The sequence below is a fragment of the Durotheca rogersii genome (assembly GCF_024521655.1).
Source record: "Durotheca rogersii strain YMJ 92031201 chromosome Unknown GGS23scaffold_38, whole genome shotgun sequence".
Taxonomy (NCBI): Eukaryota; Fungi; Ascomycota; class Sordariomycetes; order Xylariales; family Xylariaceae; genus Durotheca; species Durotheca rogersii.
Window position 1 is genome coordinate 68,715 of NW_026251269.1, and position 14,494 is coordinate 83,208.

At 54.1% G+C, this 14,494-nt stretch overlaps 1 protein-coding gene across 1 annotated transcript; it reads left to right on the top strand.

Moving 5' to 3' along the window:
- The first annotated feature begins 3,752 nt into the window (after positions 1–3,752).
- On the top strand, positions 3,753–10,316 carry GGS23DRAFT_341973 (jumonji superfamily protein). Its single transcript, XM_051513052.1, has 5 exons — positions 3,753–4,536; positions 4,659–4,707; positions 4,764–5,582; positions 5,911–6,008; positions 6,086–10,316. The coding sequence occupies exons 1-5, from the start codon at positions 4,075–4,077 to the stop codon at positions 9,986–9,988; spliced, it is 5,331 nt and encodes a 1,776-aa protein (XP_051367740.1). The 5' UTR covers positions 3,753–4,074; the 3' UTR covers positions 9,989–10,316.
- The last annotated feature ends 4,178 nt before the right edge of the window (positions 10,317–14,494 follow it).

A 14,494-nucleotide genomic window follows, 5' to 3' on the forward strand; every position in this document is an offset into this window, starting at 1 on the left:
TTCTCCCAACACCACCCCCCCCCTCCCCTCCTGCTAGTTGCCAGTACATCCTGTGACTCCCCTCCCCTAATGCTGCTGCAACCGGTAAACCAACATGACACCCTCCAGGCCCTGTCCGAGAGGACACAACCCAATCGTGTTCTCCGCCCCTAGCATGAGTCGCGGCAAACATCCAGCAGCCCGATTAAATCCGGCTGTACTACGTGAAGACTCAAATCTTGCAGGTTGTCGTCTGACCGCCACTATATGTAGGATGGCCTGGCCAGGTATATTCCCACCGACCGCCTATACCGCTGCTAGATGGGTGGGTGGATAAGCTTAGTCAAGGTGATACAGAACGATCCCGATTCATTAAGAGAAGAGGAGACAAAAGAAAACCAGAAACCAGGAAAACAGGTTGGTGATGCCGATACGAAGACCTCCAGAAAGCTCCTAGGCGACCCCAAATCATTACCTACAGGTTGTGGCACATCTTGTCCGGCATGGCACCCCCTCCCGCCTCATCGGTGTAGAGTAGACGCATTGCTATTGAGTTATCCGGCGGCGTTGGCGTCATTCTGTCCAGCCTCAACTCCTATCGTGTGAGGCAGGCGATGCTATGCAGCTAGTCGATTGTTACATGCATACCTGCTATGTAGTCGCACATACAACCTTAGGTACCTCTAACTTACTACCAGTTTGCCGTCGCTCTCCTCACTTCCTTTCCTGTTCCCGTTTTCCATCTTCCTTGCTTTCTCGTCCCTTCATACCTAACTCCTACATATCTGCTATACCTGAGGTAGAGAGTTGCTCGATTTCTCGCTAGAGAAGCCCCGCGAACAGAGCTCTCGGCTCTAACGGGAGCTAAACCTCATTCGCCATTATTTATTCGACAACCCTTCCCCTTGAGCCAATTCATTTATTTATTTATTTATTTCTTCTTCTCTATTTTCTCCCCCCTTTTCTTTTCCATTGCCCCCCCCTCGCCTCCCTTCCCCCGCTACGTAATCTTACGAACCCCCCGGGGCGCACACGGCGACAATGCCCGAGCTGAAAGCGAGCGGTTGCCAGCACCCGCCTCCATATATCCATATATATATATATATATATATATATATATACATACACCTATATAACACATACCTACGTCCAATACACGGATAGGTACATGCCGGCTACGTAAGTGGTACACGATAGGTCGGTAATGTTGCCTGGATGGAATTTTCGCACATCTCATCGTACGTCTTGAAGGTCCTAGTGGCCCCATCGCCTCTGCATTGCTTGGATTCCTAGGCTGAGACGGGGGAGCTAGGAGGATAGTTAATGTCAGCCCGCAACTTGCTTTGCACGGCCGCAGGTATACCCAGCAACCTACACTGAAGCTCACGCTCCGACAGCTTCTCGATTTCGGGTTGATTTTTCCAGGTTAGCGGGGGCCGGTGGGCTCCAGTAGTTTCGAGTATCGAGACACCATCCTGCTCCTTGTCTAACGTAGCCATTCCCTCTCTCGTAGGGTAGCCGTAGCCAGTGAGACGGCCAACCTCCCCACCTCACTCCTAACCTGCTCCTAGCGGCTGAATTGACCGGGTCCAAGTTGCTGCGCAGTAGGTAGGTAGGTAGGTAGTAGGCATCGTCTCACATGATTATACGATAGTAGAGGGCAGGGAGGAATCTGCGAAGGTGAGAGCTCACCCGCGACGAGGAACAAAATACGTGATTGGGACTCCCTCAAGGCGATGTGACATGGTTGCAAGCTCTAGGGTTGGCTGCTACAACGTCCCTCCATCAAATCTAGGTCGGTACGTGCGGATGAATTGGTCGGTACGTGGGACGTACGCGCTGCCTCGACGCCGGGTTGGGGCAGATGTGCGACGCGGATGTATTACTATAGGTATAGATTGCGAGTGAGACCAAGCAGAGAGTACATATAACCCTGCAAGCAGATTGGGCCCGTTTCCTCTCCCCGACTGCTCCTGGTACTAGATGCGGCCATGCAGGTGGGATATATGTATAGCTCAAGTACCCACCCAGGTACCTAGCCCAAGTTAACCTTGACGTATGAGTACGAAGGTAGGTATTGAGAGGTACCTCTAGGTGGGTGCCTACCTAACGTAGCACCTATAGTTAGCAGACATAAAATTCCGAAGACACCTGCTGTGAGTCGCAATCCCTCCCATCCACATCACGCCAAGCTAAGAGGTACTTCTAGGTACGTAGGGTCGACCATTCAATATGTACCCAGCCGCTTCTGGTTTGCTCAGAGGTACCTCGCCCAAGGTGCTTGATGTATGTATTTTGTATTTTCCGCGTTCCTGCCTGCCTGCTTATGTATCTCGGTAGGTTTTCCCCAAGTCCCCGCAAAAGCCGCCCGTGCCCGCGCCTGTACGTAGGTATGTAGACGGTACATCCCACCTGAGATCTAAAGGTACCAACCTACCTACCTCTAACCCAACATTTTTAGTCCCGCTCGCCTTATAATGGCTCTACCGCCTATATATAGGGCGTAGGGACCATTGGAACATTGGAACTTCATATCCGTGTATGCTCGTGGACCGGCTCCCGAGGTGTTTCTTCCGCGTATGAGATATGCTATATATACCTCCTATATATATACGTATGTATGGACCTGCGATGCTCACACAGCTAATACGTGCCTATACGCACTAGTAGGTTATTGCCTATGGCAAGTGGGTGTGCATCCGCGGCCTAGCAGATGCTCAAGGTTACATACAACATCCTCCCTAAGGCAAATGTGCCTACTCACCTATATGAGTACATTCTAGGAGTACCTATGCATGTACCTCCTACGTCGACCCGGGAGGTATGTGTCGATGCTGTCGGTTTTCCTTTCGGCAACCACGCATCATTCATTCTCTCTGGCTATCCATATCACGGAAGTTCCGCCGTCGTCGGTAAGCAGGTACATAGGTACCTATATGCAGCCTCCCATGCACCACGAGTACGGGGGTCACATGTACTGCGCTGCTTGAAGGTACGCTGCTGGGTAGTGGGCCGGTATGCCAGCGCCACCGAATAGCCCGCATCGTATGTAGCGAATATTTGTCGGCCTGGTACCCCGTACCTCTTCGGAAGGTCCCTTGCCCGCCTTAACCGTGTCCCTCCTGCCTGTACATAGGTAGGGAAGTACCTAACCGCAGGTACTTCGATACTTAGGTACCTGAGCATGTGGGTGCGCCGACTCAGAGGCGGAGGTATCTTCTTAGCCTGCCGGCCGTCGCTGTTGGATTAGTCCCTATAGCAGGCAATGCCTACCGAATCCAGCTAACTTGTGCAGTTGCATCCAGCCATGCCTACTACCCTCTTCTTTCTCCAATGCACCTCTATGCCTCAAAACCCTTCCTCACTAAACCTCCATACTCTCTCCCTCGTCCGGCCCTCTCCCTCTTCCTCTCTTCTTCTACCCGCAACTGCATACAACCACCACCGTGACTTCGCCGGTGCCACTGCCGACGCTCCAATTCCTCAGCCACGCCGGCTGCTCGACCCTGGTCCTTTCATTTCTGTGTTCCGAGCGGCCACAGCCCCGACCCTTGGCCTCTTATATCGCTAGGAATCCGCTGATCCTCCCGATCTCAAGATCGTGCGGCGGTAGTCGCGGCGCGCCGCCAGGACATCGCAGAAGCACAGGTTACTTTAGGGTTGCCAGAGGCGGCAAGTCGGACTGGCCGGTATATTCTAGGCCTCTGCACCTTTACATGACGTCTCTCTCCTCCCTCTCTCTCTCTCGACACGTCCCTCGGCTTTTCCCATCTGGACCGACCGATCGACAACCGACATCGCGCCCCAATCGAATCCACTGGCGACTTCGATATCGCCGCGTTCTTCCTCCCTAGCGCCATATGCTCGTTTTCTCGAACTCGAGCCGCGAAATCATCACGGCCTAGTGAAGCCACCCATGCGATGCACGTTCTAGCTCGCTCTCCCTCGACAGCGTCACACCCTGCACCACCACTTTCCGGTGGCCGATACAAGTAGTCGGCCATTACTCGAACCATCGCTTCCGCTACGATTGCCCAAGATCCCCCCCCTGGGACTTCTATCGGCTCACTGTGCCATTACCTGTCGTCTTATATCATGGCTTCTACTCCCTCGGCTAGCCTGAGCGGCTGCGTCGGAGGTACCAGCAGCGCAACTGCGAGTTCTCGAGCCTCTCCCGCGGTCGGATCCGTCAACGCGGCGCCTCATGCCGCGTCGTCCTCGTCGTCCTCCGCTTCCATTGCACCCAAGTCCAAGACGCAGGTCAACTCGAACGGCTATCACCCCACGAACCCTCCAGTACTTCTCAGCGCCATGCGAAGTGCCCCGCTAGACCTTACATCAGTTGAGCGAAGGGGCCAGCCCACTACGAGTCGCGAGCCACCGAAGCGAAACCGATTGTACGGACTCGAAGATGCACCAACTTATCGCCCCACCGAAGAGGAATGGAGAGATCCATTCGAGTACGTCCGCAATATTACCCCCGAGGCTCGTCAATTCGGTATCTGCAAGATCATCCCCCCGGATTCGTGGAATCCGGACTTCGCAATCGATACTACTGTGAGCAGACTCATTCTCTACGTGGTTCCGCTTGGCCTGTGAGGCAATGGACCCTGTTACGGCCATTAGCACCTCGCCCCGAAGCGTATCTCTGTCGATCTATACTAACACTAGGTATATAGAAATTTCACTTTAGAACAAGGAAACAGGAATTGAACTCCGTAGAAGGCAGTGAGTTGTGCACCACCTTTTTTCGTCTTCGGTGCCTCTGATTCTCAACGTGCAAGGCACCCGTGCGAATCTGACCTACCTTGATGCTCTCGCCAAATTCCACAAGCAGCAAGGTACCAACTTGAACCGACTACCGTATGTGGATAAGAAGCCTCTCGACCTATTTCGACTGAAGAAGGCCGTTGAATCTCGCGGCGGGTTCGAAAAGGTCTGCAAAACCAAGAAATGGGCAGAGATAGGAAGAGATCTGGGTTACAGCGGGAAGATAATGTCATCATTATCGACCTCTCTAAAGAACTCATATGACCGATGGCTGACCCCTTACGAAAACTATCTGCGCCAGGCAAAGCCCGGTGTCTATCAGCAATTGGAGCATGAGTATGGTGGGCCATTGACTCCTAGCCCAGCACCCAGTCCCATAAAACGGTCAATGGTCAATACTCCATCCAGCTTAAGAGCAGAATCACCTGCTCGGTACGCCAGTGATGTCTTGCAGGCAACGTTGAATGCACCCAAGCAGGAGAGCGATCGCGATACGATTATGGCCGATGCTGCTCCTATCCCCTCTCTGCCCTCATCTGGAGGCTTTACGGCTATCAATTCCGGAGGCTTCACCGCGGTCAATTCCGGATTCACCAGTGTCAACCGGCCGAATCCGACAGATCCGAAGAGCTTCACGCCTCCTCCTAAGGCTCATGGGAGCCCGCTCCCATCCGGCAAAAACACGCCGGATATCCGACCTTCCACGCTCGGCCACGCAACATCACTTAAACGCCAGCTCAGCTCCGACAGTCTAGACTCCACAAAGCGAGAGACCGGTACCGACAGGGAAGATTCAGAAAGCGGTAGTAGAAGGAGTAAGCGTCTGAAAAAAGGTATGTCTCTCCGGTGTACTCCTAAGAATATACACAGTCCTTCAGCTTGTCACTTGTGCATCTTTTCTGTCTTCCTGGTCCGCTTTGGCTGTCGATATCAAATATCACCGGAATTGTGATAGCCGTAACATTTGCAATGGTCTCGTTTGCGAGGCATGTCCGTTTCCGCGTCGGGTCCACCGACCAGACACATCCAATGCCACCACTCATACAGGGTGCCTATGCTGCAATATATAGCACGAGTGGAGGCCATGTCATTCAATGATTTTGATATCAGTTTCGATCATTGATTTGACTACGCACGGACCCAAACTAACCTGACATCCAGAAACCGTTCCCACTGTTGCTGGATCCCATATGTCGGTCTTTCGGCCATCTGCGCCCAGAATTCCAGCACCCCGGGATGAATCATCGAGTCCTGGCGAGGTAAGTATCTGATACGTAGTGCCCTGCCCTCCTTTCGCAGTGAGTCTGAGTGACCTATTTATTGACTACTTGTATAGAAGTGCGAGACTTGCGGCAAAGGCGATGACGCGGGCTTCGTTGCTATTTGTGAATCGTGTGATCACGGGTATCATGGCACGTGCTTGGACCCTCCGCTTAAAGCCAAGCCCGACGCCGACTGGAATTGCCCCAGGTGCCTTGTTGGAGACGGCCAATTCGGGTTTGAGGAAGGCGGGCTCTACTCTCTTAAGCAGTTTCAGGAGAAGGCCGCCGAATTCAAGCAATCGTATTTCGAAAGCCGCTTGCCTTACGATCCCATCCTTAATTGCGCCCGACCGGTCACCGAGGACGACGTCGAGAGGGAATTCTGGAGGCTTGTCACCAGCATCGAAGAGACGGTTGAGGTGGAATACGGCGCCGATATCCACTGCACTACCCACGGCTCCGGATTCCCAACCGCGGAACGCAACCCGTGTGATCCGTACTCGACCGATCCTTGGAATTTGAACCTCATGCCTCTTCACCCTGAAAGTCTTTTCCGCCATATCAAGTCCGATATCTCGGGCATGACCGTTCCTTGGGTATATGTTGGCATGATATTCTCTACCTTCTGTTGGCACAACGAGGATCACTTCGCGTACTCAATCAATTACCAGCATTTCGGAGCCACCAAGACGTGGTACGGCATTCCAGCCGACGACACCGAGAAGTTTGAAAAGGCGATGATGGAAGCGGTGCCGGAGCTGTTTGAAACACAGCCTGATCTCTTATTTCAACTTGTCACACTCCTCACCCCCGAGCATCTCAAGAAAGCCGGCGTCCGTGTCTATGCCGTCGATCAGCGAGCCGGTCAGCTTGTCATCACCTTCCCTCAGGCCTACCATGCTGGCTTTAACCATGGCTTTAACTTCAACGAAGCCGTTAATTTCGCGCCAAGCGATTGGGAGCCTTACGGATTTGATGGTGTGGAGCGGCTGCAACAGTTCCGACGACAGCCATGCTTCTCCCACGATGAGCTACTTTGGACGGCCGCAGAAGGAACTAGTTCCATGCTGACGATACAGACTGCAAAGTGGCTTGCGCCAGCGCTCGGCAGGGTACGGAAGCGAGAACTAGGGGGGCGCGACGACTTCTTCGCCAGGCACGGGGAGGACAATCACGATCCCTGTTCTCTAAATGTCGAGCCTGCTGGTAACTGCTCCCTCGATTTTGAGGTTCTCGATGAAGACGTTCCCGAGGAGGAATATCAGTGCGCTCAGTGCAAGTGCTACGCCTACTTGTCGAGATTCAAATGCCACCGCTCGGGTAGGGTTCTGTGCCTTCGGCACGCCGGACACCACGCGTGCTGCGACATGTCCGAAGCTGAACGTTTCGCTGGCGCTGAGCATATACTATACTACCGCAAGACCAACGACCAACTAGACGAGACGTACCAAAAGGTGGCAGACAAGGCACATATGCCGGAGGCCTGGGAGGAAAAGTTCGAGAAGCTACTAGATGAGGGATCTAAGCCGGCGTTGAAATCGCTGCGGAATCTCCTCAATGAGGGTGAACGAATACCGTACGACCTCCCCTCCTTGCCAGATCTTAGGGAATTCGTTGACCGGTGTAACGAATGGGTCGAAGAAGCGACTAATTATACGGTACGAAAGCAGCAGAACCGCCGTAAGAACGACAAGGTCTGGCAAAGCGGACTGCGAAGATCAGTAGGTCCAGGCCTCTCCGCCCAGGAACTTAGGGAGCGCGAATTCCGCCGAGTTGACAACATCTACCGCCTAATTGACGAGGCCGAACGCATAGGCTTCGACTGCCCCGAGATCCAACACTTGCAGGAACGTGCCAACGACATCCGGAGCTTCCAGAAGAGTGCGGAGCAAGCCCTAGAGCACATCCGTAGGCACGACCAAGAATCGATCGAAAAGCTGATCGAGGAGGGACGCGCCTACAACGTGGACATCCCGGAGCTTGACAGGCTTTCGGAGATTCTAGAGCAGATCAAGTGGAATGCTAAAGCCAGGGCTAGCCGCAGCAGATTTTTGACCTTGAAAGAGGTCAGAGATCTCCTCGAAGAGGGCCATCGGTTAGAGATCCCGCTGTACAACGACAACATGAAATACTACGGCGACAAATACCAGGCGGGTCAGCAATGGGAATCCAAGGCAAGGGAGCTCATCAATGCCGAGATTGTCCATTATCCGCAGCTCGAGGCCCTGTCCAACCAAGTCCAGAGCAACTCCCTCCCAGTCAGCGCGGACACATTGGCCGCCGTCGACCAGATCTTGCACAAACAACGAGAAGCCCATCGGCAGATCATCGATATTACCGAGCGGTCGCTGAACCCCGACTATAGAAAAAGGCCAAAGTATGCCGAAGTGGTTGAGATCATGAAAAAGTTGGAAGACCTTAACTCCAAACCGACGGGCACGCTGGATCTTGAGAAGGAGCAGAGACGTCACGAGGATTGGATGCGCAAAGGCAAAAAGCTCTTTGGCAAAACCAATGCACCACTCCACATTCTGAAATCTCACATGGAATATGTGTTGGAACGCAATCTGGCTTGCTTCGACATTCGCAACGACACGCCTCGCCTGCCTGCAGAGCCTGCATCGAGGGCCGCGAGCGAGGAGGGAGAGGCAAAAGTGTCTCGATCTTGGGAGGATCCAACCCAGGTCGAGGTGTTTTGTATCTGCCGTCGTATCGAGGCCGGGATGATGATCGAATGCGAATTATGCCACGAATGGTACCACGGCAAGTGCCTGAAAATCGCTCGAGGGAAGGTTAAAGAGGATGATAAGTACACCTGCCCGATTTGCGACTGGCGCGTCAAGATTCCACGAGACGCGGCTCGGCCAAAGCTCGAGGAGCTTATCAGTTGGCAAGAGGAGATTCCGACCTTGCCGTTCCAACCTGAGGAGGAGGAACTGCTCAAGAAGATCATCGACAACGCCCAAGAGTTCAGAAATCATATTTCAGCATTCTGCAATCCGGTCCTTGCGACACCGTCCGAGGCCGACACCCAGCGCTTTTATTTACGAAAGATTGAAGGCGCCGAGATCCTGCTGTCCATGGAGACAAATTTCTTCCGGCAGGAGTTGCATAAATGGAGCCCCGTCGCGCCCGAGCCGCCCCCGGTTTTAGAAATTTCCAAGAGTACTCGAAAGCCCCGGCCCACGAAATTGCAGAAGATGCTAGCGCAGTATGGCGTGGAAGATCCCGACGACCTCCCGGAAAACATGAAAAGCAAGGCGAACAGCCTAAAGCGCAAGGCAATGAACGCCGAGGCGGCGGCGGCGGCGGCAGCAGCGTCATCAACCACCGGGCTCGCCCACCCGAACATGACCAGCCCCACCCCGCACTCATTCGCTACCGGAAACCATTCCTTTTTTTCACGCGGCTCACAACCGTCGACGCCGTCGCTGGCGGGCGCCCCTCACGCCCACGCGCCCCAGCGATCTAACTCCATATCCTCTAGTAGGCCGGGGTCATCGCTACGACCTGATCCTCTGGAGATGGGCAACCCCCCGGGCTTACATCCTGACTTCTTCATATCTGGTGGCAATGGTGGGCCGGGACCTAGCCTGGCGGCTCCGGATTCCACGTTGGCGTTCGAAGATCGGCTGCCCCGCGGACAAGACGACGGTATAAACTTGAGTACGGACGCTGGCAAAGCCAAGGCCCTGGAGATGCTGCGCCTGACGGAAACGGGGCGCAAGCGAGCCGAGGAGATTTTCGGTCCCGGGGTGTGGAATAGCCGTGACGACGCGTTCGGCAGTCGGTCGAACATTGGCCAGGGCCAACAGGAAGACGATAAAGACGTGGATAAGATGTTCCAAGACCTGACTAATGCGGATGACGAGGACGACCCTAAAAAAGATCGCCAACGCGAGAGGGACCGGCAGAGCGTCACGGCCGACAGCTTCGAGGCAGAACGAAACGCTATGGACATGGAGGACTCGGATTAGGGCTTCGGGAGCTCCGAGAAATACGCCCAGGCTGCTTTTACAACGTTTCCGCAGTCGACCAGACACAGATAATCAAAGCTTCTACCGGCACGGGGGGATCTTTCTTTGAGCTACAATGATTGGCGTCGAAAGGTTTATTTTTATCCATTTCGTGCAGTGCCAGAGACTTACTCTTTTTGGCGTAATGATAACAAGCGCATTTACAAGGACAACGACCATTACTACTGCTACCACTGCAGCTATTACCACAAAAACGCAGACAAGCAAGAAGGGGTTGCGTTAGATATAGAGTTGATAACGGTTATATTCGGAGATTACATGGCCCTACCCCGTTGTACAACTAGACGACAGTCGGGTTAACTGGGTGTCGGGGCTCGTAGAGCCATATGCCAACATTGCATTAGAGAGGCGTTGCTTTCTAGGTGGTGGCACAGCGGAGTTTTATGGTGGGAGGGAGGGAAAGGCCATGCATACCTTTATTCCTGCCGGATACGAATGTTCACATGTGTTGTTATCAATAGGTGCTGCTTAATGTTGCCTCGGCGACGTGGATGATTTCTCCCAAGCAATAAAGCCGTTTACGTACGTTTCCCTGACGGTCATGGAGAGGGTGGTGAGGTGGTCATTATGCACACGAGAGAGGCGTTTGTCGTGTTCTAGTTACATCCATTGCCGGTTCGTGTGACGATGCGAGTTCGGACGGGTCGGGCGTGGGAAGAGGACGGGCGAGTATGTAGGTAGGTAAGCAGGCTAGACCAGCCGTCTCCGCTCCCACCTGCGCAACCACAAACCACATGACACGCTCCACGGCCCAGCGACATATATCTACACCGACGGGATTGCATCGCAGTGGCTTATGGCAAATTTTTAAGAAAAAAGGAAGCGGAAGGGGGTCACTCCAAGTGTGTGTATCGACCTCTACTGTCGCCATTCCCGGCTCCTGATTAGAGAGCTCCTCTTCGAGCTTCCGGCCCATCCGGCGTTGCGGTTTACTTACTTGCCCGCTTCTGCGCCGCGGACGCCCCCCGGCCTTTGGGTACTTAGGAATGTCTCGGTTCTCGTCTTGCGCCGCGGCAGGCTCTGTGTACGAGGAAGCGCGCGCACGAGCACGGGGCGCCGCACGCTCCCGGCACGGTTCGTCTTCGTCGCCTAGGGACGCGACTCGTGCGCGCGCGATGCTACCCAGCGCCTAAGAGTCCCGTGACGAGGGTGTAGCTACCGGGTTAAGGTCCTCGGCGGGTGCTTGAAGATGGACTGCGGCCTGCCTAGTTAGTTGCGCCCTAAAGATAAAGCAAGGGGGTCGAATACACCGGGATACTTGGTCGTCTACGTCCCCTCTACGATGCAGATACGGGTAGATACAGATAGATACATGGCTGATGTTACGGGGGAAAGGGGAAAGAAAGGGGGGGGAGGGGCAGGGGTGGGAGACGGGATCATACGGCGAAGCAACCCAGACAAGAATCCCTCCTGTCAGACAGCAAGCCGTGTATGTCTACGTGTCCCAACCAACCATCACGAAGTCTGTGACGAGAAAAATAGGCGATGAATCGAGAAGAGGCGCCCATCGGAGGCGATATCCAGCCCGTGTAACGTTGTGTAACCATTCGACTTTCAAATCCTCAATTTTTGCAGTGCCGATCGCTAGCACTGTCGGCGGCCCGCCAAACGCAGGCCTCGCTCCGGCGGACCAGGTGGCGTCGTCTACGCCAGCTGCACCGCTCCGGCAACAAATTACTCACCCGCCCGTGGGCAACAGTAATAGAGATTCAAATAGGGGGAGGGGAAGGAGGGAGGTTGAACTGAGACGCGTGTGGATGGCGAGGAAACCCGCACGATCTGCTTATCTAGCTCCTAGGTACAATCTTCAACGCACCGCATCTCTTATTCCTGTTGTCATGCTATGGAGATTTCGTCCTTGAGATCCGCTAACAGACACGCTTCAACTCCTCGTCAAGAGCCGTCCGTAGCTGGGAGTCCAGTCCCTCTTCTGCACCACCCTCATCCGAGACGGGCCAGAAGCGCAGCCAAAGGAACACATGGGCCTATCCCGCCATTCACAACTTGTCCCATGCGGCATCTCCTGCATCGCCCGGCCATATGGTCTTCACCTTGCGGAGCTCCTTAGCCTGTAGCAGAAGGATGTGGTTGAACTTGGAGTCGAAGATGTCGTCAATCATGTAGCGGATCACCCGCACTATCTCGTGGTCGAGGCGCTCTTGTGCCTCGGAGCACTTGCGCGCTATCTCGTAGGGTGTGACGTGGGGGTCGGCCCGCAGCGAGTCGCGCAGCGCGTTCTTGCACTTCTGGTACTCGGCCTGGGTGTTCATCATGGCGCCGAGGCGGTCCTCGGCGAGGCGGATGCGCTCCTCCGTGGAGGTCAGGAGGGCGTCGAATGTTCCCTGCGGAATATTGGTGAACGTCACCAGGCGCTCTTCTTTGGATCTCCCGGGTGCATCAATGTAAGACAGGCTCTTGCCGACGTAGGCTTGGCCCGGCGCGCCGGATCCAAGGGTCTCGGGTGGCTCTGGGGGCTTAGAACTCATCCTGATACTAAGCTTGCGTTCTGCAGATGAACCGAGATTAGCATTCGACCGACATCCCTTCGGAGTGGAGTGCCTACGGGTGACGACGGAGTTTGTTTCGAGAAGCTGGAATCGAGAGGGGATGTCGAAGCGTGTATTCCCTTGTGGGAGTCGGTTGGTGCTGAGAAACAGAAGGTGGCAGAGATTCCCCTTGTGTTTGAGGAGGGTTGAAAGATGAGGGGCTAGGAAAGGACACGTAATCTGTAGAGAGAAGACAGGCGGGAGAAGTTATCAACAAGACCAGCCACGGCGCGAGATTCGTATACTTGTGTCCTGTCGCCCGGCAACTGGGTGCACAGTGTTTGTTATAGGCGTTGGATTATGGGGAAGATCCCACTGGAAGCATTGATCGTACCTAACTCGCGACGTCGTAAACAATTTCCAGCAAGATCAGGAGGGCATCGTGATTAATACGTGCGTTACCGTGCCATAGAAGGGCGTATCCGAGGGATCTCGCGGGCAGAGGGTGAGGTTGCAGCGAGAACAAGCGGAAGACATGCATTATACATCTAACGGAAGCCAGCAAGTAATCTGAACGGAGATGTCCTTTTCTAAGGAGACAAACTCCAGACACTTGTACTCTTACGACTATACAGGAATTCATCATACCCAAAGACATTTAAGTCGATAACAAATCTAACTTCCTCTATACGGCGTGTGAACAACTTCCTGCTGCGATCTTACGAATCTATACGAATCAGTCAACAGTAAATCCTCAAGAGTACATCTAGCACCAGGCTGGCCTTGTAAGCAGGTGGCTATAGGCAACTATCACGGGCATTTTACATGATGTGTCCGAGACCTCTGGCAGTCAAGATCAACTACTTCGGCTCAGTAAAAGTACCTAATGTCACTACTTGATCCCATTGCCGAATCTATCTATTCTATGCTATACGGATTCAGGCCCATATGCTCTTATAAACAGCCGAGGTGGAAATGCTACATTTGTATTGGAACTTTCAGGACGCAAATTGACGGATCATAATGTTTACTGCTATGGAGTACCGGCACTGTGTTTCCAGAGTAAATACCTACCTACGGTAGACGCCTACACTTCCCCATCTAGCCATATAGGCTTATTTGCGATCCTGTCCATAATACGATACATCCCAATTTGTGAGAAGCATTGGGAGATACGAGTTATTATATAGCTGCTGCCTTGCTGGCGCACTAGCTATGCCTTCTTATTAGCTCTATCACCTCGATCTCCCAGATATCTGCTGCCTCCCCCTACCAGATACCGCTAAAAGTAGGCCCTCAATAACATCCACCCTACGTAATAGTAATGGTAGAAGCTAGAAGATACCCATGCGCGACTATCTGCCAGACTATCTAGCACAGTGGGGCTTACTCTACGATAGTGATGCCGCGGCCTGGAACAGCAAGGCCACCTTCAAATAACCACGGATATCAATAATACCTTCGAGAGCAACCTAGCCGAGCCAGTAGACAGCGTGGTCGCGCGCGCCAAACAGCAGGAAACGCATCACGTCCCAGGCGCGCGAGCTCCGTCGACACAACTTACCTAGGACCATTTAGCGAACCGACGACGGAGACATCTACCCAACGCCCTAGGGCACAGACAGCAAATTTCCCCGGACCGCCTCTCCCACCCCCTCCAGCCACCTACCTCATAATAGCACCCAGCGCCCCGGGCCCCCATACCCGAAGCGCACAAGAATAGCAGACCTCGGCTAGCCCCCCCAGCGCCCTAAGCGAGAGCGCGCGCTAGCCAGGCGGCGCCTAAGCTGGAAAGGCGGGAAGGCCGGTTCGCGGCGACGCGCGGGCGTTTCAGGTGCGTCTGGCGGCGGCGAGTTCGTCTGCAGGCGAACTACGTACGTACCTACCTACGTCAAGGCCAAGAGGCCACGCCCTGTTCGCGAGGCGTGGAGGGGGTTTACCGCCGTTCTGGGCCGCCTAA